Source organism: Neodiprion fabricii, chromosome 4 (assembly GCF_021155785.1).
Source record: "Neodiprion fabricii isolate iyNeoFabr1 chromosome 4, iyNeoFabr1.1, whole genome shotgun sequence".
Lineage (NCBI taxonomy): Eukaryota > Metazoa > Arthropoda > Insecta > Hymenoptera > Diprionidae > Neodiprion > Neodiprion fabricii.
Window position 1 is genome coordinate 18,652,533 of NC_060242.1, and position 25,202 is coordinate 18,677,734.

Here is a 25,202-nt window from a genome sequence, read left to right on the forward strand (position 1 = left end):
TGAAACGTTTTTGAATTCTCATAGAAAATTTATTGTTCTCGAATTACAGTCGTTTCAAAGTGGCTAATCCAGTAGCATCCGTTCGGCAGCTGTTCCGAGCCATCAGATGCTACTGGATTAGCCACGGCTGTAATTCGCAAACCACAAATTTTCTTTAAAGAGTAAGTTCATAAGAAAAACGTTTCAGTCGGAGATTTTGCGAGAAAAATATTGGTGCTTATGGGACGGTAGTCCTGGGTCACCTTGTGTAACTGTCGACCATCGTGAGCACATTCAAAATTCGCCGTGATATTAGCATACGCATCGTATTCTTATGGCGGAGGTTCTCGGAGATGGGGGACGGTAGAAATAATTAAATTGAATTAAAAGTTAGTACGAGTACAACCTCCGTTTATTTACGAAGTAAAGTTCTCATCTCTGTTTTAAAAAATTATTTTTCTTTTTTTTTACACAACTAAATACTGCGTATCAGGAGCGATTGATCTTCATACTAAATATTCGTTTACGTGATCAAATTAGAAATGAACTAATACCGCAATTGTAATGCTCGTATAAAGTTCAATGTTTTTCATAGATTAATAAAATATAAGTTACTTACGGTAAAAAAAAAAAAGAAAGGATTTCCTCTAAACAGTAACACAACTTTAGATCCCGAACATCTGTGTACCTTTGCGGCTAGAAACTCAATTTCAAGCTACGAGTTCAACTACTGTCATAATGACCGTTCATAGAGATGCGATGATAAAGATTTTTTGTAATATATTGTACATAGAGATAGCTTATCCTTAGTTCAAACGAAAGAGAAAGAGAGAAAAACAAAGAAGGAAAGAAAGAAAGAGTAGTGATAGAAACCCTGTGTAAAGTTTAGATGGAATTCAAATTTATTGGCTACACATCGATTCAAATTAATCAAATGGTTTTGCGTTATAAATAGAAGTTTACGCACTGTTCGTGTAAATAAATGAAATATATTCATGTAGCATAAACTGAGACGCTGCACCGCATGTCCCGTATTGAAAGCCATAAGATTCAGAGATTGAGAATCAGGTAACACTTGACAAACAATGTACGGGTAAAAGCTCATCGACCACCAAAACCTTGCTCTGCGTTGAAGTTGTTAACAAAGAAGAATCGCGTAGCTTAAACTGAATATTCAACCATCGCAATTTATTTCACTTGTGATGATAAATGATAAATGTTACATAATAATTTATGTAGATTTCGAATTCTCTCAGTCTAATGAAGACCATGGTCAGGACCGTATGGCACTCAGAATAAACGTGTTAGAAGAGATAGCATATTATATTAAAGCTAATTTACACTGTACAAGGGTATATTTATAATAAACCAAGAATTAAATAAGTATTTATCATCAACGTTTTATTGTTTTGCGATAGATTTTAAATTATGCTACAATTATTCCGCGTATGCACTTTCTACCTTATAATCACCACGACTAATTGTTGCTCTACGCGTAAATCACGAACTAGCTAAAGTAAAATTCTATCCACGTTATTTCGAAATATTTACAGAACAGTTCTAAAATTTTCAAGTCCCTACAACCAGCAACTCTATCGATTCATGAACGATTTAACTATTAACAGAATATTTCGGCGGTTTGGATATATTACTAGCATAAACATTTTCTTATCTCAAAGAACCTTCATAATCTATTAACGTCGGAGAAGAGAGTATTTTAATAGATATGTCAGTGAAAAAGTTGCCAGTATAATTTACTTGTGTGTCCACTACAAACATTAAAATACATTTGAGTTAGTTCAATATTTGGATTGGTGTTTCTTGGGCAAACGTCCTACAGAAAACGGCGAAAGAATTATATCCCCCCAGCCGATTACCCAGTGATAAAAAAAACGATGCTCTGATTAAATTTCAAAATAAATGTCGTATATTCGATGAGAAATTGAAATTTGTTTATCAAATCGATCATTTTATACAATTATATGTCTTAGGGTTTTTTAATAAATAGGATTCATGAATAACTGATAACCACGGGCTACACTCGCATGTTAATGTAACTACACGCACATAGTACGTTCACGTCATTATCGCTCGACTTGAAGGAACTAACGCAGTTGTTACTAAGTGGTATAGTCGTTAGTAATCGTCGATAATTAATTCGACCGAAAACTTATGAGAGATCACAAACGTAATATGATTCTTGCTAACAATTTTAATGTTTACAAGAAAAAAAAAAAAATAAATAACAATCGGAGAAAAATTGTTAATAGTAAAATATTTCATACAAAGTTATATCACTATAAACTTGTTAAAAATCAAAGAAAAATATCCGGCTCAAATATCGTTGTAGTAATTGAGCGGTGGTGGTTTTATGGTTTTTGCTTTTGGCCTCATTACCCCAGTCAATTCGGTAAGTATCCATTTAGTTGCTCGTATAACTAATACATGAGCTGCGAATTGCAGTATCAGTGAACCGAACCCTTTGTACAATCCGAAAGGACCCTCTGTAGATATAATCGTTCGATAACAGTCGATAGCCCCACTGTATCCTGTCAGTAACGGCGTAACGCTTCGTCCCGTGTCAAGATTATCTATTATAGTTCTTGTGCCCTGCAAGTGTAACCGGTGAATCACCGTCTCCAAGGGATAAAAAATGATGTCAGCTGCACACATGGATACGAGTATAGAGTGCAGTTCTATGTCTTGAACCACTGATTCAGAGACCAAATCTCTGCTATAAGCTCCCTGAAAATTAATTTTGAATATTTTTAATTTATTCACAAATTTTTGTCAAACCTGTTTCAGTAAAAGAAGTGTACAAAATGCAAACCCTCAGTTGTTGAGAATGCTTGTGTCTAACGTGCATTATTCGGCTGGTAACTCCTCTTACAATTAGAGTGAAAAGGTACTTTGTCACTCCATAGGCAATCGTAGGCGGTAACAGAGCATAAATTGGAATCAATCTCCCTTTATTTCCTACTTCAAGTAGCCTGATGGCTCCATCTCTGAATACATCCAAGATCCCTGGACGTTCAGAAGCAATTTCTGACTGAACTGTTTCTACTAATGAAGCAGAGTAGAATGGTGTTACTATCCCAATCGACACGCTGCAAGGGTGATCAATCAATGAATCGAAGAAGGTACGATGACACTGGTGACTTTCATCACAAAATCACACAACAAAAACAATTTATAATTGTGTAATTACCACTTAAGAAGCAAATGCTGTCCAAAAGACCTCAACGAACTGTTGCAAGTAATCTCCCTGTAATCAGAAAAGTATAACGTTACAATTTAGAAATATCCAACATTCAACAAAAGAAATTGTTTACAGTAACCTTACTTGGGCCAGGGTGTGATTTTCGACACGAGGTCTTCGACAGCGAGAGTCAAACCCCTGACGAGAAGTGTGGAGCCAATTCCTTTCCAGAGAGTGTTCAAGCCCTGAGTTTGATGTAGCCGTATGATGATGGGCACTAAAGTTATCGGAACTAAATGATACTTGACGGCGCTAGGGTTCACTTGGCACTGTCTTCGAAGTACAATGAAGGGGTGTATCAGTAGATTTTCCGTAATCAGACTTGCAAGACCGCAGCCTAATCCGACGTATCTTTTTACAGTCAGATCTGAAATGACATTTGTGTGAACGAGACGATACTTCCACTCGACTCAAAAACGACTGAGGAGTGCAAGTGCGTGATATCGTACGATATAAGCATTCGTGCAAAAAGTGCGACATGAGCGAGAGATGTCTCACCGTCTTCTGGGGGTGGACTGTCTTCTGCGAGGGGGTGAACCACGGGGACATCTAGGGGACGTATAACCTCTCGGCCGTGGTATTTGCTCGGGTACGCAGCACCGACCTCCCACGGCTCGATCGGACGAGTTCCGTAATGTCTATCGTACCCCTCGAGTCCCGCCATTCAGTCCACCAGCTATCACCCTCAGCCCCGAAATCGACAGCTATCTCCGAAATACGATACAGCCCTTCTTCTGCCCCGGTGACGAGCATCCGAAGTTTCACCTTTCTATCTCACACTACATACGTACAAATGGTGAAATCATCTCTTCGACTTCTCATGCCCTTGCATTGCGTTTACCAATCGTTGAGCCTCCCTCGATCTCGATCAGCTGTAGTCGTCAGTTTTGCCAACTGGGTAAATCAACATCACGAAAGAATTACCCCCTTGTCGAGGACATATTACTCGCGACATTACCAATCGCTGCTAATTGCAGATATTACAATTTTTCAAGAGAATCAAAAATGGAGAATTGGTTTTCATTCGGGTGATTGATGAATTACTAAATATTCCGTAATCTGAAATGAATATAGTTGTTATAAACGCCAAAAAGTCGTCAGTCTAATGCCGACTATTTAAAATTTTTCGAATACCGTACAGTTGGTCTCTTCGATTAAGGCAGTCGGCGAGAGTTGAAAGTAATGTAAAATGATCTGTTGAACATTGTTGGCGCATTGTAATTCGCGATATGAAGGTAGCACCGTAAGTGCTAAAGCCGTAGAGACACACTGTGCATTGCTATTTTTGGCGGCACTTGGCAGCACTGCTTCAGAATCGAATAGATCATGCGCGTGATGAGCATTAAGTTGCGTGAGTGTGCTCTATCCGTGATCCAAGTTACATGCGTGCACGAAGAATTGCGATACGAATTATTGAAACGAGTTAACGAACGAAAAGCTTGCAGTGAAGAGAAAGAACTAATATTGAAAGAAAACAAGTGTCTGAGAGCCGAGCATCAGAGAGCGTCGCTCGTCGAGAAAGGATTCCACATTGTGCCGTTAATATGCGGTTTTGTTGTTAAAAAACGGTAGCTTTGTAAACGAAGCACCGGTGGCCAGCGGTTGTAAGCTGATAGCAAGTTGTCTGGCTCGTGCTAACCTCAAAATCAAAAATCTACAACAAGCCACAAAATGATAAATTGGACGAGTTTACGACTGCAGGTACCAATGCTGAGGCGGTGCCTGAGCACACTGACCAAATCAGAGGCCAGAAAAAAGCGAAACGAGTTATTCGACAGCGAGGCGAAACGTCAGAGAGCAGCGGTGGGTCGTATCGAGAAAATAGAGGTTAAGTACTCGGGACCGTCGGACGAAATTACGCTCGTAATGAACAAGCATTTATCTACGCCCTTTGACTGTGCTAAGCACATTTCGGAGGGCGTAACGAAGGTCGCCGCCCTCGCCGAAGTCAACGGGACCCCCTGGGACATGCACAGACCGTTCAACTCCGAGTGCGAGATAAAGTTCGTTACAATGGCATCACCAGAATCGCAGGTTGTGAACAAAGCCTTCTGGCGGTCCTGTTCACTGATGATGGGTGCCGTAGCTGAAACCGCATTCAAAGACAGCATCAGCATCCACCTTCATAGTTTTCCGATACCAAACGTGAGGTCGGGTAGTTTTCTGCACGACATTTCCCTTGGCTTCGAAGACTGGAAACCAACAGTCGCAGAGCTGCAATCCTTGTCTGCTCTGTACATCAAACTCAGTCAGAAAAACCTACCAATTGAGCGTCTGGTCGTCGGAGAAAGCATAGCGCTCGAAATGTTCCAGGATAATCCCTACAAGAGTGAACAGATACCAAATATCGCAAGGCACAGTGAGGACAGCGTCACTCTCTATCGTATTGGGGATCACATCGATGTTAGCAAAGGACCTATGATTGGCAACACTGGGATCATCGGCAGGTGCACCGTCGCTTCTGTGCACAAATTGTCCACCGACGAGTACGGAACCTTGTACAGATTCCAGGGAGTTGCACTTCCCGCTGGAATTCTTTTGAATCATTTTGCATATGGAATTTTGGAGGAACGTGCCAGAAAGTTGAACAATTCCGTTTGGGTTCCTAGCAAAATTGTCGAAGATTCGGAGGACCAAATTGCTGCGGTGGCTAATTAGTACTGTATATGTCATGTAATTTAAAGAATGTAAATAAAGTAAAAACCGATTTATCAAAATGTTATTTTTACCATCAATTCTTTCAGACTCGAAGTTATTGACTGCCCATTCTCTTGCTGAAATTACCCACTTAAGGGGGGAGCCTGCTTTAGAGGCTTCAAAATATCTTTTTTTTTTTTGCATAAATGTCTTCCCAAACTATCCAAGAATGTCTCCCTAAAATTTCAGACGCAAATTCGAAATATTTTCGGAGTTACAGAAGAAATAGTGAGCAAGCGTCGAGCAGGTATATGAGCGGTTTTTTGAAGTTTTTTGAAGTTTTGAACCAGTTTTTTGAAGAGTCTGAACCAGTTTTTTGAAGAGTCTGAAGGGCAACTCTATGGACCAGGAATCGCTGATTAGCATATTAATGCGGTAAGTTCAAGAAAATTACGATTTTTTATATACGAAAACTTTGACGCACGATTTCTCGGTTTTTCATTTTTACGATTTTTCCTAATTGGCGGGAAAGATAGGGATAAAACTAAACGTCCTATCGAAACGAGACAAATTGCATTGTACTCGGGATTAAATTCTCTTCTAGTTGAACCTAAAAAACCTTAAGAAAGTTAAGATTAACCCACTTTTTAAACAATCTAAAGTGAATTTTTTTTTAATTTGCAAAAAATTGTTGAATTTTTCACTTTTTGTTGAATTTTCTTGGTTTAACGAGAAGCTATACTATTGAGAGGTGAAAATTTTTTTGGGTTCTTTGTTTCAGATGGAAATTGCGACCTGCACCTTTCCCGCCGCACGACAAATGCACACTCGAGACGCCTCGGTGAAATGCTTGTACCAGGCATAATATGACATATATCTTAATGAAAAAATTTAAGAAGACTGCTGAAATATATAACAATAAAACCTAAAAGTTTCGTTTCAATCGGATATTTCTTTCCTTCCCAAAAAAAATCCTTGAAAAAATCGATTTTGTGAAGCCTCTAAAGCAGGCTCCCCCCTTAATTGAGTTAGTATATACTAATTATTCTATGTTTCATCACCAATACTAATATGCTTGAACCTCGATGATGTGGTCATAGAATCATAAATTTGCAAAGAAACGCAAGATAAAAATTGAAAGGAAATTCTGAGATTTTCGAATATGCTGAAGTATAAAGGAACCAATTTCAGAGATGCATGTAGAAAATTCTGGAAATAGTTCAATAGACAATGCATAAGTAATGCGAAATAATTGTGAAACTAGAGCTTTATGAACTATAATTTCGTAATCGGCCGTTGTCACAGACCCATTATTGCCCCATGTGATTATTAAGTTATAATCCGATCCGTACGAACGTATTATAATACTACGATGTGTGTGGGAATGAAACCAAGTACACTAATCTCGCGCTCACTACAGCGAGTGGTCAACAAGACAGTACAGTCCAAAGTTCTCAAAATTCCCGCGAGAGCGAGCGATACGAAAATTTGACGAAGAATTCAAAACCAGATCAGTATTAGTCGGAACTCGGAAGAGATAACACGTGAGTTTTGTTGGCAATAGCTCGTTATGTGTGCGAAAGTGATTCAGTGAACTGTGTGAACGTGGGACTATCAACTCGATGCATCGAGGCTCCTAACGATCCATTTTATTATTAAATGACGTGGGATCGTATTTCTAATGTACTTGTGATCGAGTAATTAGATGCGAGAGCGAAACTGGGTAGAGCTGATTGAGGATTCTTGCGCTGGCCTTCCCGGGGCCTCATGATTGAGTTTTGTACCCAGGGTGGTTGACGCGTTGGAAAACCAACGTGGTTACTACACCCGCAGATCTAGAATACATGAAAATAAATAACAAATGACACAAAATTGGTGTAGCCGCGTGGGCTGTCCTTGCCGGGGTAGCTAAGCTAAACCACCCCGGGATCATCGAAATCAAGTTTCTTCTTTGTAATTCGAATTGGTGTTCATTTCTTATTCGTATTCCTTGCATTCATTCCATCCTTTTACCTTAGTTTTTTCTTCATTTGTGGAGCTAAAAATTTTTCGTCTCAGATTCTATTTGTATGGTCCTTTTCTGACTAATTGGACCCCCAGGAACTCAGAAAACGCAGCGAAAAGAGCGTGGCATCAACAGCAGCGATATGACGAAGGAAATCTTTTGTTTTTCAGCTGTAACTTTTGATCCGTTGTTTGCAGCCTATTCGAACTGCACTCATTCGATTTCGCTCGAAAAATCACGTCGAAATAGTGCATTACAAAATTCGTTGCAGGATTTTTGAAATTCCGGAACGCTGTTTCAGCTAGCCGTAAGTGAAGTATCTACGTTAAGTAGAGAAGCTGAATTGTTTTTCGAAAAGTGTTCGTATGAAAAAAAATTCAGAGTAACTGTAATACATCACGAATGCGCTAATTTTGATCGAGATGAAATGGATGCGCCGTCTCGGTGTCTACTACGTGATCAAGTGCAACAACCTTGTAAAACCAACTAGTGACCGATTTATTTTTTGGAATATCAACGCAGCTACTGAAACGAGAAGATAAATGCCATTTATCTGGAGTATAAACTTTCCGATTGAAGTCAAAGATCTTTATTCCTACCTCTGACGGGTATGCGCGTTGAAGTAGTTTATACGAAATAACATACGAAACAATTTGTCTAGGAGTATTTATAGCTGCAATGTGGCAAAAGTTGATTACACTCTACTCTAGTACAGAGAGAGACCTACCCGAGCACCTGTAGGTTGGTGTGCTTGTTGAAGTGTTCGAAAAAACATCTGCGTTCAATGTGGCCAGCCCTTGAGGTCACTTGGCCAGCCCTTGAGGTCACTCTGTTCTACTTTATGAGCACACCGTGGAACACTCTGGAAGGAAGAAGACGCTCGGCAGTGAGTGATAAAATGGCCGCACGTCTGCAGTGAGGTTCGATCGCCAGAGTTTACTTTTTTTCATACATCACGGAATTTGAACTACTTTCATTCGAAACATGTCTTTTCCTGGTTCTATCGCGTTCGATGAGTACGGAAGACCTTTCATTATCTTGCGTGATCAAGACAAGCAGAGTCGCTTGACCGGCAATGATGCGATTAAGGTGAGGCATGCACATGTTTTATAATTTCCATTGATTACATTTTCTGTTATAAGTTCCTGATCACACTGATTATAACTATTCCATTTATTAATTCAGATAAATTGCATTATTTCGTGCACACTAATTTACTTAATTTCACCAAAGTGCTGATCGCGTGGTGGCTTTGCAATTTTGTTCGCGTCACGTGTTCGTAAACCGGTAGAGCCTCGCGCATTCGTGATATTTTATTTTACTTCGAACTTTGGGATTATGTTGTTCATTTAAAACCCTAATGTGAGCTGCAAACCGTCAATTTCACAGCGATTATGAATTTATCGCTAAATATGATTGGCATTTTAACAATGAATCCAATCACAGCTTCTGTCTTAAGGAATTTCTATGCCTGTTCCCCCCTCATTCGTTCAGTCGACTATAGACATTGCTGCATAATACGTACGTCGGTATTACAGTTGCATCTTATGCTTACTTTTTATTTCCTGTCAGAATTCAATTATAGACAACCCTTTTCACATTTTTGCAACTTCAGTAAGTACCTTACTGGAAAAAAACTTTCTTGTCATCTCCATGGGTGAAGTAACGGTAATGCTTGAAAATACTTTCTTTTTACCACGTCCGACTTGAGATTCAACTCAAAGGACAGCGGAAGAGCCAGTCCATCTGTATGTTTTGACTTTGTTTTTCTTGAAACATGTTACTTGAATCCAAATTTTATCTTTCAGTTACGCACCTTGAGACACAGGAAAATTTTTATTTGAAATTTGCCTGTGATTTTTAATAAAGTGTGCAAGATAAAATAAAATATGAGAAACTGAACCATTGAGTGATTCGATTCATGGACCACGCTTACTGATGTGTTTCTTACAAGCTAGTTCACTTACAATCTGTATTAATATTCTAACAGATTCACATGATTTAAAAATTGTGTTATTGTACTTCATCACAATGCATTATTATTGGTAGTATTTTTTCGATGACTATGTATTCATTGTATGTTTTGTAACTCATTGTTACTCAAGCATAACAGATAGAACAAGGTTGTGAAAATTTCTAAAGTTTTAGATGCGAACACAAGTAATATTGTTTTACATAACAATTTAAACATCATTGAAGAAATGTTTTCTGCCATCTTGAAACATTTTTTGAGTGGTTGGTAGTAAACTTGATTAATTATATTAAACGAGAGAAAGATGGGAAATAGTATTTTCGCAGTATTCGTTAAACTACTGCGGTCTGAGCTTGGAAGATTAATGCAACATTTATGCATTTCCAGGAATCAATGTTAAATTGCGATTTTAAGATTGTCCGGAGTTCAATAGGTCATAGTAAATTCCACTAAAGTAAGACATATATCGGTATTCTTGGAATTCTACATTTGTAAATTCCACCTAGAATTTCAAAACAGTGATTTCTGTTTCAATATTTTATTGTGTTGATATCATAAACCCGAAGTGCTGTAAAAACTTTCATTCTACAATAAAATCTTGTTGCAAACCGTGAATAGTCAAGTTAATAATAAGTTATAAGAGAACCTGTAATACATTTTTGAGGGTGAAAACTTGATACAATTCTACAGAAGATTTGTAATCTAACATAAGTACAGGGATCAAGCTTATACATTGGTATATTTACATTGGAGTTGTAGTTTAAAATTAAATGTACGTTGCTAGTACTTGTGTGTAATTATGCAGTTGACTGATTCTCATGATATATCAAAATAACTGAATTTCGTTCTCTCTTCTCTAGTCGCATATCTTGGCAGCTCGAAGTATTGCCAATACTTTGAAAACATCTTTGGGTCCCAAAGGTTTGGACAAGATGTTAGTTAGTTCCGATGGTGATGTAACAGTAACCAATGATGGAGCTACGATCTTGAAAAACATGGACGTAGATCATGAAATCGCCAAGTTGATGGTGCAGCTTTCTCAATCGCAGGATGATGAGATAGGCGATGGCACAACTGGTGTTGTTGGTAAGAACATCAAATCTACATTCAAATCATAAAACATTAAAAATGACATATAGGATGCAAAAGTGAGGAATAATAAGAAGAAAAAAAATTGGTATGATGATATTAGTTGAAAATTACAAACAAAAGGAATACAAGGCAATTTCAGTAACAATGAATTGGAATCAAGGATTGTAAATTAACAAAGTATATACGACTAAATGGTTGAATAGCGGGTGAATTTCAAACATCTATTCTTCAATTCGATTGGGTTTGTTTTATTCAAAAGTATATTGATCGAGTTTCTTTTATACATATTATGTTTGCTTTGAATCAAATTATTGTCAGAAAAAAATATGTAATCAAACGTCAAACTACATACCGTGGAATAAAACAAACTCCAACAGAATTCAGTAATTTTTTATCAAGATCCGATGCAAATTTCTATAATTCACCCACTTCTCTAGCTGTTAGGTATGAATATATACGCATCTAAAGAACTTTCTACACTGCGATGAAGCATGTTGAGACGTGTGAATCTCGATTGTCTCGAGAAACTCATATGTAAACAATACAAAAACCATGCAACATTAAGTTTCATCGATCTGAGACTCTGAACCATTGGGCAGCTATTCTTAATTGGCAGCACGCACTGATATGTGTCTCACATCTGTATTCATGCCATTATGTAAATTTGTCTGTTTTGGGCAATTTAACTAAAGCAAACTCGCTATTTTCAAACTTTGGAATAATTTGAGCATTTCAATTTTCACAATATGATGCATGAGTACATATATACTTTATTATTGTGCTTTACTGAATTTAAAACGATTCCCAAGTCACAAAGACGATTTTTCTTACAAATACAATGTCACAAACTTCAGCTTCACTGTATCGTAATATTGTCGCAAATTTTGTTACTTCTCTTACCTCAGTATTGGCTGGCGCGCTAATGGAGCAAGCTGAACAGCTCTTAGACAAAGGAATTCACCCAATCCGAATAGCTGATGGTTTCGAGCTTGCAGCCCAATGTGCGAACAAACATTTAGACACTATTGCGGAGGCTTTCCCAGTCAACCTCAAAGACTTGGAACCTCTAATCAAGACTGCCATGACTACTCTTGGATCCAAAATGTGAGTGCAAGTTGAGATAATATTGCGTCAACTTGTCAATATTACATGTCAAATTCTTCCAAACATCCAGTGTTGTATTTCGTTAATTTTTTATTCATTATTATTACAGCATCAACAAGTGTCACCGACAAATGGCGGAGATTGCTGTGAATGCAGTGATGGCTGTCGCTGATTTGGAGACACGAGACGTCAATTTTGAATTAATCAAACTAGAGGGTAAAGTTGGAGGACGCCTTGAAGACACAATGTTAGTTCGTGGCGTTGTTGTAGACAAAGACTTCAGTCATCCTCAAATGCCTAAGGTAATTACTATCACCTTTTATTGATCGATTTTTTTGTCGTTTTTTTCTTTTTCTTCCCCATTCAAGATCCTGCGAGTAATCGCATTTACAGAGTTCGTGATTATGAAATTCATATGTTAATTTAAGGAACAAGTTACGCTAATTCTAATCATTCGAAATTGACTTACGAAAGCGTCTGCTTTTGCATCGTAAAAATTTGACCTTCTAAACTTTTGCACTATTAGTTTGAATTGTTGTATTGATATATCTGCAAGGAGAATTTCAGCAGTTTCTTCAATGCACTGCCTGACCAGACACCTTGCCATATTATCAGCATATTTGATTCTCGTGTATTTGAGTAATTGAAAAACTCAAATGCTGTATCGATTTTGCAATAAGCATTTTAAAAATACAGTTTATACAGTTGAAATTTCAATTGAGATCAACATCCTATGTGATGTTATTGAACAATTTGGTTGCAGAATAGTGTAAATTTTTATTAAAATCGTTAGAAACGTGAGTATAACACTGTTTCCATACTCGATGTGTTACAGAGGTTGGAGAATGTGAAATTGGCAATTCTCACTTGTCCATTTGAGCCGCCAAAACCGAAAACTAAACATAAGCTTGACGTGACTTCTGTAGAGGACTACAGAGCATTACGAGAATATGAACGTGAAAAATTCACTCAAATGGTATCTCAAGTCAAACAAGCCGGGGCAACGCTCGCTATTTGCCAGTGGGGATTTGACGACGAAGCCAATCACCTTCTCCTCCAGGAACACCTGCCCGCTGTTCGGTGGGTCGGTGGTCCCGAAATCGAGGTGCTTATAAGTTTATTTTATTCTGCGGCATCTAGAAATTCGATAAAAGTGTCGGTGAAATTTATTCAATTTTTAAGTATTGAATCTACTCGGTCAATTTAATCCAAAAAGTGTGACATACGTATCGTTAATTTATTCACATGAATTTTTTCACAAAGGTAAGTGAAGACTGTCATGCATCATCCATCATGTTACCAAAATTCGAAATTCTGAGCATTCAGTTCCATTTATAAACAACCCAATGATGTGAAAGCGCAATAGAAGGGGGTAGCATTGCGAAACCAAGCGTCTGGTTCTCTTAATTATGAGTCCTCTAATTCATTCGAAAATGTATATACTTAATTTTTCGAACCTATTGTGGGCTTCTTTATTTGAGCACAAAGTCGACTTGGGACGTATCTGTTGCAGTGGCCCTAATGATCAATGATTATGAGAGCTGAGGGTTTTTTCACTTTCTTCATTAATTAACTGTAATCATAGATGATTAATGTTATTCTTGGATATGAAGGTCACAACTCAAAAGACTTTTTATCGTGTTAACGTTTCGGCCCTGGTGGGGGCCCTCCTCAGAACAATTTTATTTAAATATCTCGTATGAGATGACACTTCCAATTACATAAATGCGTGTTGGTAATTGATGAATAAATAGAACAAAAAAAAAAAACAATAAAGACAAAAACCGAAACACACTGCGTTCGCAACACGTAACTCCCACGAATTCATATTTATTGTTGGTTTGTTAAAATGAAATAAAACACACAGCCGTTAAGGTTGAGTCAGAGCACATAGGCACCAGTGGAACATCTAGTGTGTAGTGAATCGTAATCATAGATATTGTCAAAAAAGAAAGAATTTTTATAATGCTGATTATTCAATCCTCAGTTGATTGCCATCGCTACCGGCGGTCGTATCGTTCCTCGATTCGAAGAATTGACTCCTGATAAATTGGGATACGCGGGTGTGGTCAGAGAGTTGACTTTTGGAACCACAAAGGACCGCATGCTCGTCATTGAGGAATGCAAAAACTCACGAGCAGTAACCATTTTCATTCGTGGAGGCAATAAAATGGTAAGTATGCATTTTTTTTTTCACATTACGATCAGACGCCTAATTTATAAAAATAGTCTTGTTAAAAAATATGGCAAGGAGAATTTCAGCCATGTCATTCAATGCGTCTAACTGGCCAGACACCTTGCAAAAAAAAATAGCACAGTTTGCATATAAGCATTTGATTGATAATAAAAAAAAATTCATTGCATATCGAATTGTGTTACAAAATTTTCTTTATAAAATATTGGTTAAGTTTAGTTGCAGCATTCATTCTAGTCCGAAAGAAATCGTCGACGCTTAATATAGTTTTTGATCATTGTCCCTTTCATTAAAGCACACTGTACTCCGTAAGCACATTTATTACTGTCAACAGATTATTGAGGAAGCGAAACGTTCGATCCACGATGCACTTTGTGCTGTGCGCAATCTCGTAACGGATGGAAGAATAGTTTATGGAGGTGGAGCAGCCGAAGTTTCCTGTGCATTGGCATGCGCCGCTCATGCCGACAAGATCAGCACCCTTGAGCAGTATGCATTCCGTGCATTTGCTGATGCGCTCGAGGCCATCCCCATGGCATTGGCAGAAAACGCAGGACTTTCTCCTGTCGATGCTCTTGCTGAAGCCAAGGCGCGCCAGTTGACCGAATCAAACTCTAGTCTTGGAATCGATTGCATGAACGTTGGCACAACCGGTAGGTGTATTTTGTTGAAAATGTACCTTCTGTGTTTGCTTGGTCGCTTTTTTTTTTCTATGTAAACAAATCCGTTTTTAACAAACTGAAATCTTTAAAATTAAAGTTCTTTTTTTTATTTTTCAGACATGAAAGTCCAGAACGTCATCGAATCTTTGAAGAGTAAGCAGCAGCAAATCTTACTTGCCACGCAATTAGTGAAAATGATATTGAAGATCGATGATATCAGATCTCCCAGTGACAACGGTATGGGAGTTTAAATCTGCCGAACATATACAATAAAGATTGTTCAAATTTTCACGACACGTTAACGAGACTGAATTATTGTATTATTAATACGCTTCATTTGAATTGTTTCTGATAGTTATTAAACATCACCCAGACCGCTTACTACGCTCTGATTAAACAATTAATTGACTTCGTGCTGAAATTAATTTATAATAAAATAAAGCTATAATTGACATAAAAAAAAAAAAACAGAACCTACGTAATTAATCTCATCATTCGGATTGTTATTCATCCCAGGCAGTGTTCCGACGATAAAACTTATCCCGCGGTGGTGGTTACATTTTATTATATGTACATAGTACCTATAGTGATTAGGTAAGGATTTCACAAGGATACAATCTGGTTATTCGGCTCAGACTCCCGCACAATTTAGTCACAATAAAAATAGATTCCGCAAACTAAAAACTCTGATAAATATTTAGAGTTGCAAAGTATTATCAAAAACCGAATGTGGTCTGAACTGAATATACAACTTGTACTCGTGCGTTTGATATAGAAGACACGTTGCACACAAACACATTTTGTATTCGATTAGGTATGTCGTAATTTTTCTTATAGTACGTATGTAACATGCATAATGACTCGTTTCAACATTTTTTAAGTATCTACGAGTAACGGTTATCTTACGTTTGAAATTTGGCATGAGATACGCAACTATTCAAGCCAAATGATGATATGGAGACACGGAAAAGAACGCAGTATTGTAATTTTTTAATTTCATATTGTTCATAATTATTACTAAACTCAAATTTTGGCATTGATGTAATAATGACAAGATGTCAACAGACTCTAGAAACCGGTAATAGTCTGACAACCGATAGAAAAATGTCTGGAACTCCAAGTTATTATCCTTAACTTCGCGTGCCTTCATTTGTAATTACAATACGTGTGTAATGTTACTTTTTTATGAATAAATCGAAAATCAGATACTGCGATTTCAGTTAATATCCGGAAACATCGTTCACTTCGCGCATCACAAATAAAATTTTTATCATTTTTTATTACCCATGGTAAATTCTAGCTAAATAAATTAATATCTGACGAATATTTTATCCGATCATTGCTAATACTCGTACGTTTATATCTATCAATTGTAATTATCTATTCGATCAGATTGATTGAGATATCCCGATGTTACTCGGGGGCATTACATATCTATTTGTACTTGCAAACGTCCAACGATAAGAGTACGATTCGTTTCAGACAAACGTAGCGTCAACTTATTATATAAATCGATCGATCATTCAATTAGTTCTTAATCATAATAAGCTATAACTCAACTTAAGCTTTGGCAACATTTTCAACGTAAAAGTAAATCTTGACATTCCTAGGTATTTCTATCGATAAACTTGAACAAACTGTAGCGCTACAAAATAAGCTATTGAATTTCCCCACAGGATTTGAATTTCACGCAACGTTTCTACTACTGGGGAAAAATAAACTACAATTAAGGAAAATTGTATTTGTAAAAACTATTAAATTTCGTCAACTTCTTACGGATAAATTTAAGCGTATTAATAGTGTGAGGTCGATCTTAAATTGTAATCTGAAAGGAAGGAAACTAAGATGCTTATTTTCTTTCTGTTTTCTCAATACGTTTGAATTTTGATTATCTTTTTTTTTCTTTTTTTGGGAAAGAATAAAATACGATGCGTTCGTCCCAAATATTTCGAGATCAATTTCGTAACGCATATTTTATACCGCATGATGGTTTTGGCTCGGTTTGCGCACGGTTTATACGAAATAGTTAGTGTATTCATGGGGCATGACTCCTCTCCTCGGGTAAAAGGTGTGAGTGGTCGAATAGTTTAAGAGGTTGGTAATGTTGCTCATGTAGATGTCCGCGAAGCGAAAGAGACGCCTAGAAAAGTAGGTCGGATTATGGTACGTCCTAAAGACTGAACCAAACTGTTGGTTGAATACGCGTTTGATATCGTTGCGTAGATTATCCCTTTCTCGCATCCATTCGTTCAACTGAACCTTCGCTTCCTTGCCCTCGTAATCCTGGTGATCCTCGATCAACGCCGTCAGCATTTGCAGCCAATTCGCGTTTTTCTTAAACTCTGGATCGTTGAGATTGTCGATTTCGTGCTGAAATGAAATTTATATTTAAGTCCCTCTGAAAGAAATAGAAAGAACTGGAATCTCGATTCACCTTACATTTTAAGAAGATTCGTTTTCAAAAATTTGTTCATAATTCCAGTATTTTCTATTCTTACATGATCTCAGAAATTTTCGTATCTGATGAATACAATAAATTGATCGATATTCGATGTACGACTGTCTCGTAATGAAATTGATACACAGTACTGATTTCCGCCAACCAACCATCTTAACATTATCGGCTTTGATCATTTATGTGAACTGTTTCAGATGCAAAAAGCTATGGTTTTCTCAACATAACTTGAATAATTTATTTTAAGAAATGGTTGAAAGTAAAAGTTTGGCATGGTCTATTTTTGATTATATATTGTAGAGTCTTGGTGATCGGTCAATTAAGAAAACGTATTTTTAGTTAACGTTTCGACCCGGATATGGGCCCTCCTCAGAACAATTTATTTTTTTAAAAACTGTCAAAAATAACAAAAAGAATTTTATAATATAAATAATGGTACTAGAAGTAATCAGACATAAATATTGTAGATGTAATACTCTTAGAGCTATTAAATATTGTTGATAGTAAGAACCTTATGATTAATTGAGATAAGGATGTTTTTCAGTGTTATTTACCTTTTGAATGTGGACTAAGATGTAGTCGAATTCACAATTACAATTGGTGGAAACAGTATTCTTTTGAGTGACGGTAGACTATGTCAATCTTCAAGTTATTTTATATGTGGGAGTTAAAAGTTGGTAGTCATTAATCAAAAAGATTAAAGAACTATGTTTCTTCACAGTCAGTATGTCATTGTGTTAAAAGGTTATTGAAGAAGGTAGTTTTAGCAATGAAATTAATTCACAGGTGTCAATGAAGTGGAGGTAGGCTCTTTATAATTAAGTTCTACATGTCTAACGAAATATTGTTGGTTGAACCAATTGAGTCAACAGGTGAATAACGACTGATGGGAGAAAACAATGTAATCCAGAGTGAAGGTGAACCTATTATAAACAATTATACAGAAAAACAATAAATATTTTGTAAGAAAAGTTATGTAGAAAGGACTGTAAATGGGGACAAAATAATTTTTTGTATGTAGTTAAGGTTAAACAAAATTTGTTGTGTGGGCGGAGATTAGAGGTTTGTAAATATTGCTTAAATGTTCAACATCTTGTCTAAGATTAACAGACTTGGTATGACCTACAATGTTATACATTTCTAATAACAGTCTTCTATAATAATTGTGTTCTTCGCAAAGGATGTTTGTGTTGTCGTAATTAAAAGTGTGTTGTTTATCGATACTATGTTTCGTTAGAGCTGTGCGCCGTTCTTCAATCTCATGTATGTTGCGTTGGTGTTCCCTAATTCTAGTGTTGAGATGTCGACCCGTTTGACCTATGTAGACTTGATTGCAGTCATTGCATGGTATTTTATACACGACATTAGATCGTTTGCCTATGGGGATCTTGTCTTTGCCTGTATCAAAAACTAGTCGGAGATATTTTGAATTTTTTCCAACAAACTTTACATTATATTTGGCGAATAAACGATTAAGTGACTCAAAAAGGCCGGCTACATATGGACTGGGGATATATGTAGTAGCAGGTCTATTGCTATCTTCAGCGGGAGCCGAATCAATATTACGGTCAAGTATGTTGTTGATGTAGGTACGTCTCTTATTAATTTGTTGTTGTAATAGGCCATGAGGGTAATCATTCCATCTTAATATGTTGTATATAAGCGCCAGGTTTTTTTCTTGGAACTCTGTACTTGCTAATTTGATAGCTCTGTCAACAAGATTAAAGATGGTGCCTATTTTGAAGGACAAAGGATGGTGAGAGTTGAAATTCAGGTATCTTTGTGACCATGTTTTTTTGTGAAACCAATCTGTCTTGATATAATTATTGTTGTGTATCAACAATACGTCTAAGAAACTGATGGCATTATTTTCTTCTGTTTCGATAGTGAATTGTAATCTAGGATGGTACCCGTTAAAAATATTAAGAGTGTGATGTATTTTTTCATTTGGAACGGCAGTAAGAATATCATCCACGTATCGAAAGTAGAACGGTAAATTGAAACCTAGATCGTTAATGCAAGAAGTTTCCAGGTCTTCCATGACGAGGTCTGACAGGATTGGGGAAAGAGGAGATCCCATAGGCAAACCAAATTGTTGTGCATAAGTATCGTTATTAAATTTAAAAATTGCGGAGTCAAAACATATTTTTAAGGCTTTTTCAAGTTCACTAAGGGGAATTGGGATCTTGTTTTCCAAAGAAGCCCAACGGTTGTTTATTGCACGCAATGCGAGATCTGTAGGAACGTTGGTAAACAATGAAATTACATCTAAAGATATTAACGTGTAATTGTTTTAATTTTATCAACTAATAAAAAGCTATCCTTAACTCTCGAGATGGGAGGTGAGATATTGGTGGTGAGCCATGAATTGATAGTTTTGGCTAAGGTATAGGTCGGGCTATTGACAAATGAGACTATTATTCTTAAAGGGACATCCTCTTTGTGAATTTTTGGAAGCCCATATGCGCGTGGAGGGACACTATTGTACGTGGAAATGTTTCTATGTAGATTTTTGGTTATAAGTTTAGAGGTAAACCAATTAAAAGTGAGCTTATTCACCCTAGTTTGTAGGGAGTTACACAAATCATATCTGGTAATTCTATAAGTACTGGTGTCAGAAAGCTGCTGTCTCATTTTTTTATTATACGTGTCTCTATACATAGCAACCGACGTATTACCTTTGTCAGCTTTTAAAATCATGATTTCGTGGTTATTTTTTTTAAAATTCATGGTCTCACGGATTTTTTGATCAGTGACATAATTATTGATGTTGTTTTTGGGGTATTTTGGGAAAACAAGTACACGGTTGGTGAAATCGGATCTAACTTGGTTTCTTGATTCATTTGGAAAACTCGTAATTTTTTCTTTCAAAATTGGAAATGAGGTTGAAGACAGGAAGATCACGTTTGTTATATGTTCGACCGAATTTGTGACCTAGTTGTACTATTTCGGTAACATTTTCTGGAATAGGAGTATCAGTTAGATTTATTAACCAGTTATTTTTTCCAATTGAATGCGAGTTTTTATGTTTGTTCAAAGACTTTTTTTGAGCCAGTAAGTTACTGAATTTGATGATATTCCTGTTCTTTATAGCCATAAATTTATCGTTAAGCATCCGATGTTGGGATTCAAAAAATTTGTTTCCCAAAGTACTCCCAAGTTTAAGGTTAATTTGTTCAGCGAGGTTAATCATTGTCTTTTCCGAGTTGATGATATGTATGTGAACATCATTGATTTCTAACTTCAAAAGCGATATTTGGAACTCAGTTGTGAGTTGTTTAGCTTTAGTTATTGATTTTGACAGATTAAAATTAATACTTTCAAAGGTAGTCTTAGAGAAATTTAGGTGTTTAGGCATTATTCCTTCTTTCTTACAACGTAGGAGGAAGATCCTGTGATTCTTCATCCTTGTCATTTTCTCTGCTGTCCTAATCCAACGCCGTAAGTATCCAGCTGTAGGTTTCCCGTGTGTAAGCTCGATGTTGTGAATAAAGCCCATAGTTCTCAGAAGTAATCCAATTTTTCCTCAGGTTATACCTTGAATAGTGATGAATATTTTCAGTACAAGAACACATCAAAAATATTGTGTAAGCATTACTATAATTAATTCATTAAATAATAGTGTGATAAATTTTATGAGCGCATTTATAATTACTGAATTTGTGCTTGACGAAAAGTGGATTTAAATAATTTATTGTAAACAAGAGGTGTTCGAAAACTTTGAGATGAAATGAATCCGATCTGAATGACCCTTTCCTGACTAATTGGTCCCCCAGGATCTCAGAAAACGCAGCGAAAACAGCGTGGCATCAACAGGTGAGAAATTACGGAGGAAAAAGCGCCCGCTGAAAAATGTCGAAATCACAGGATTTTTTTTTTTTTGGCTGTAACTTTTGATGCGTTGATCGCAGCGTATTGGGACTGCGCCCAATCGATTTCCTTGGCAAAATTACGTCGGAATAGTGCGTGAACAATTTATTCCAGCACTTTTCAAAATCTCGAAAATTTTGGCCGAAAATACAAAGGGGTTAGCCTTGCTGTTTTTTTGAGCGAAAAATTTTTGCTCTCAGATTCGATTTGTATGACCCTTTTCCGATCAATCGGATCCCCAGGAACTCGGAAAACGCAGCGAAAAGAGCGTGGGATCAACAGGAAAGAAGTTACGAAGGAAAAAGCACCTGCTGAAAAATGTCGAAATCACAGGTTTTCGTTTTTTGGCTGTAACTGTAGATGCGTCGATCGCAGCGTATTGGGACTGCGCCCAATCGATTTCTCTGGCAAGATTACGTCGGAATAGTGCGTGAACAATTTATTCCAGCACTTTTCAAATATTAATCCTCACGTAATATTTTTGATGTGTTCTGATACTGAAAATATTTATTGCTATTCCAGGTACAACCCGAGGTGGTTATCGGTGGTTGTTCGAGGTGGTTGGAGATTGTTGGAGGTGGTCGGAGGTGGACGAGGAGGAGGACGAACTGAACTGAGTCTCAAATCCCTGTTGACATAAAAGCAGCTATTCGATAGAAATTGTAGTTTATAGTTTACACAGCCCATTGCATGATATTTCATTATAAATTCATATGTTTCAATGTATTTAGGAATAATTTATCAAATATACAGAGGTCATGTGCAAATAATAAATGAATTGATTCGACCGCAGTTTGATGTATTCATTAGAGCTTTAACAATAACTTTAAGCTTTGTTACTTCTTTCATTTTATTATGGATAATCGAAAACATTTCCGACTAATCGTGCTGTGGAAGCATGGGGATTAAACCAAATGTAGCAAAAGATTAGAAACAGTGTATGTAGAGTACGGGTATTTTTCTAATAATGCAAATAGAATAGAATACCACGCCTTGAGAATTAGCTTTCCAGTCAGAGATGAATGATGAATTTTAAGGACTGCATTACCGTTGTTGAATACTCTATGCCTCATGGGAAAAGAAGATCTGTAACGACAAACTTGGTGCACCGGATCATCGTCGACTTTAACTTTTGAAATGTCCTACCATTTTCGAACGCCTCCTACCTCCCCCTGCCACCTCCGACCATCAATGGCCACTTTCGAGCACCCCCTATCACCTTCTGCCAGCGCCGACCACCTCCTAACATTTCCGAACACCTCCAACCATCCTATTTACCTATATTACCAGATTAGCTATGATATGAAAAGAGAAGAATTATTCATTTCGAAATGGGATTCTATTCGACGCGCGCTCGACGTATTCCATGACATTAGTATTCATAATTATTCCAACAACTTTTCATTTGCTCTCTCGATCATGAATTTTCATAGGCATAGAATCGAAACGTTGTTTCAGCTGGTCGCAAGTGAAGTATCTGCGTTGGGTGGAGGAGCAGAATTGTTTTTCGAAAAGTATTCGGATGGAAAAAAATTCAGAGCAACTGTAATACATCACGGATGCGGTAATTTTGAACGAGATGAAACGGATGCTTCGTATATGAGACAGTATTTAACGCTGCGTAGTGATTTAAAGACCTAGGAAGGTGATAGGGAGAGAAAGAACGACGCTTCTTAACATTTCGAGTGTATTTTAACACACATTTGAAAGATACGAGCGAAATTTTTCATCATCCAACTGTCGCAGAACGGCAGCGTTATTAGAATATATCTTCAGTCAACGGCTGACCATCGAAGGGCCTGACCGCTTGAGTCTGGAATCGGCAGGAGAGATAAAGTGCGTATTTCTTGTATGAAATGTGAAAACTAAAATCATTATACATCATATCATATCATCACACATCATACATCATACATCATACATCATCATACCTAGTATTACAGTTCAAAACCAAAGTTTGAATTTTCGGATGTTCGGAAAGTGACGTCACCAATCTAAAATCGGCTAGCCGAGTTCCTCAGTCCGGTAACAACCGCGCAGTAGAGCGGACGGATGAGAGTCGCGCTCCGCAAATTTCGAGTACGGGTTCTCAACCTCCCGGATCCCGCGCTTCGGGTCCGCTACGTATTTCGAGTACCAGGTTCTCAACCTCCCGGATCTCGCGCTTCGGGTCCGCTACGCGGTGAAACTCGACTTCCAGGATAAGCGCTCCGTGGTTTCTCGTTCATGTTTACAATAAATTATTTCAATTCGTTTTTCGCGCAACCCCAAATTCGGTAGCTGTCAGTCCGCTAATAAAATTTCTCGACTTCCAGGATAAGCGCTCCGTGGTTCCTGGTCCATGTTTACAATAAATTATTTCAATTCGTTTTTCGCGCAACCCCAAATTCGGTAGCTGTCGGTCCGCTAATAAAATTTCTGGACTTCCAGGATAAGCGCTCCGTGGTTCCTCGTTCATGTTTACAATAACTTATTTCAATTCGTTTTTCGCGCAACCCCAAATTCGGTAGCTGTCAGTCCGCTAATAAAATTTCTCGACTTCCAGGATAAGCGCTCCGTGGTTCCTGGTCCATGTTTACAATAAATTATTTCAATTCGTTTTTCGCGCAACCCCAAATTCGGTAGCTGTCAGTCCGCTAATAAAATTTCTCGACTTCCAGGATAAGCGCTCCGTGGTTTCTCGTTCATGTTCACAATAAATTATTTCAATTCGTTTTTCGCGCAACCCCAAATTCGGTAGCTGTCGGTCCGCTAATAAAATTTCTGGACTTCCAGGATAAGCGCTCCGTGGTTCCTCGTTCATGTTTACAATAAATTATTTCAATTCGTTTTTCGCGCAACCCCAAATTCGGTAGCTGTCAGTCCGCTAATAAAATTTCTCGACTTCCAGGATAAGCGCTCCGTGGTTTCTCGTTCATGTTTACAATAAATTATTTCAATTCGTTTTTCGCGCAACCCCAAATTCGGTAGCTGTCAGTCCGCTAATAAAATTTCTCGACTTCCAGGATAAGCGCTCCGTGGTTCCTGGTCCATGTTTACAATAAATTATTTCAATTCGTTTTTCGCGCAACCCCAAATTCGGTAGCTGTCAGTCCGCTAATAAAATTTCTCGACTTCCAGGATAAGCGCTCCGTGGTTCCTGGTTCATGTTTACAATAAATTATTTCAATTCGTTTTTCGCGCAACCCCAAATTCGGTAGCTGTCGGTCCGCTAATAAAATTTCTGGACTTCCAGGATAAGCGCTCCGTGGTTCCTCGTTCATGTTTACAATAAATTATTTCAATTCGTTTTTCGCGCAACCCCAAATTCGGTAGCTGTCAGTCCGCTAATAAAATTTCTCGACTTCCAGGATAAGCGCTCCGTGGTTCCTGGTTCATGTTTACAATAAATTATTTCAATTCGTTTTTCGCGCAACCCCGAATTCGGTAGCTGTCAGTCCGCTAATAAAATTTCTCGACTTCCAGGATAAGCGCTCCGTGGTTTCTCGTTCATGTTTACAATAAATTATTTCAATTCGTTTTTCGCGCAACCCCAAATTCGGTAGCTGTCAGTCCGCTAATAAAATTTCTCGACTTCCAGGATAAGCGCTCCGTGGTTCCTGGTTCATGTTTACAATAAATTATTTCAATTCGTTTTTCGCGCAACCCCAAATTCGGTAGCTGTCAGTCCGCTAATAAAATTTCTCGACTTCCAGGATAAGCGCCCCGTGGTTCCTGGTCCATGTTTACAATAAATTATTCCAATTCGTTTTTCGCGCAACCCCAAATTCGGTAGCTGTCAGTCCGCTAATAAAATTTCTCGACTTCCAGGATAAGCGCTCCGTGGTTCCTGGTCCATGTTTACAATAAATTATTTCAATTCGTTTTTCGCGCAACCCCAAATTCGGTAGCTGTCAGTCCGCTAATAAAATTTCTCGACTTCCAGGATAAGCGCTCCGTGGTTCCTGGTCCATGTTTACAATAAATTATTTCA

At 37.6% G+C, this 25,202-nt stretch overlaps 3 protein-coding genes and 1 long non-coding RNA gene across 5 annotated transcripts; 2 read left to right on the top strand and 2 right to left on the bottom strand.

Annotated features, from left to right (window-relative positions):
- Positions 1–21: 21 nt before the first annotated feature.
- LOC124180398 (solute carrier family 25 member 46-like) lies at positions 22–9,618 on the bottom strand. Of its 2 annotated transcripts, XM_046565864.1 has the most exons (6): positions 9,608–9,618; positions 3,737–3,914; positions 3,323–3,605; positions 3,188–3,244; positions 2,810–3,086; positions 22–2,724 (listed from the first exon to the last, which is right to left on the bottom strand). In XM_046565864.1, the coding sequence occupies exons 2-6, from the start codon at positions 3,900–3,902 to the stop codon at positions 2,314–2,316; spliced, it is 1,194 nt and encodes a 397-aa protein (XP_046421820.1). In that variant the 5' UTR covers positions 3,903–3,914; positions 9,608–9,618; the 3' UTR covers positions 22–2,313. The 2 variants fall into 2 exon arrangements, with proteins under 2 accessions (XP_046421820.1, XP_046421819.1); XM_046565863.1 differs by lacking the exon at positions 9,608–9,618 and having other exon boundaries at positions 3,737–4,133.
- LOC124180400 (39S ribosomal protein L39, mitochondrial) lies at positions 4,613–5,955 on the top strand. The gene has a single exon (XM_046565866.1). The coding sequence runs from the start codon at positions 4,910–4,912 to the stop codon at positions 5,894–5,896; it is 987 nt and encodes a 328-aa protein (XP_046421822.1). The 5' UTR covers positions 4,613–4,909; the 3' UTR covers positions 5,897–5,955.
- Positions 8,730–16,112, top strand: LOC124180396 (T-complex protein 1 subunit epsilon-like). The gene is made up of 8 exons (XM_046565861.1): positions 8,730–8,969; positions 10,713–10,938; positions 11,850–12,048; positions 12,158–12,350; positions 12,884–13,153; positions 14,036–14,221; positions 14,577–14,895; positions 15,022–16,112. The coding sequence occupies exons 1-8, from the start codon at positions 8,865–8,867 to the stop codon at positions 15,153–15,155; spliced, it is 1,632 nt and encodes a 543-aa protein (XP_046421817.1). The 5' UTR covers positions 8,730–8,864; the 3' UTR covers positions 15,156–16,112.
- On the bottom strand, positions 15,688–18,176 carry LOC124180402. Its single transcript, XR_006870253.1, has 2 exons — positions 17,914–18,176; positions 15,688–17,274 (listed from the first exon to the last, which is right to left on the bottom strand). It is a non-coding gene; the product is annotated as an uncharacterized LOC124180402 (long non-coding RNA).
- Between the last annotated feature and the right edge of the window lie 7,026 nt (positions 18,177–25,202).

What these genes read in the sequence shown, in the direction of transcription:
- LOC124180396 (XM_046565861.1), top strand. Translation starts at nt 8,865, where the DNA reads ATGTCTTTTCCTGGTTCTATCGCGTTCGATGAGTACGGAAGACCTTTC. An exon ending in TGGCACAACTGGTGTTGTTG is followed by an intron (nt 10,939 to 11,849) that starts GTAAGAACATCA and finishes CTCTTACCTCAG; the next exon opens with TATTGGCTGGCGCGCTAATG. An exon ending in GTCATCCTCAAATGCCTAAG is followed by an intron (nt 12,351 to 12,883) that starts GTAATTACTATC and finishes GATGTGTTACAG; the next exon opens with AGGTTGGAGAATGTGAAATT.
- LOC124180398 (XM_046565864.1), bottom strand. Translation starts at nt 3,902, where the DNA reads ATGGCGGGACTCGAGGGGTACGATAGACATTACGGAACTCGTCCGATC. An exon ending in CAGCATTTGCTTCTTAAGTG is followed by an intron (nt 3,087 to 3,187) that starts GTAATTACACAA and finishes TCACCCTTGCAG; the next exon opens with CGTGTCGATTGGGATAGTAA. An exon ending in AGCATTCTCAACAACTGAGG is followed by an intron (nt 2,725 to 2,809) that starts GTTTGCATTTTG and finishes ATTAATTTTCAG; the next exon opens with GGAGCTTATAGCAGAGATTT.
- LOC124180400 (XM_046565866.1), top strand. Translation starts at nt 4,910, where the DNA reads ATGATAAATTGGACGAGTTTACGACTGCAGGTACCAATGCTGAGGCGG.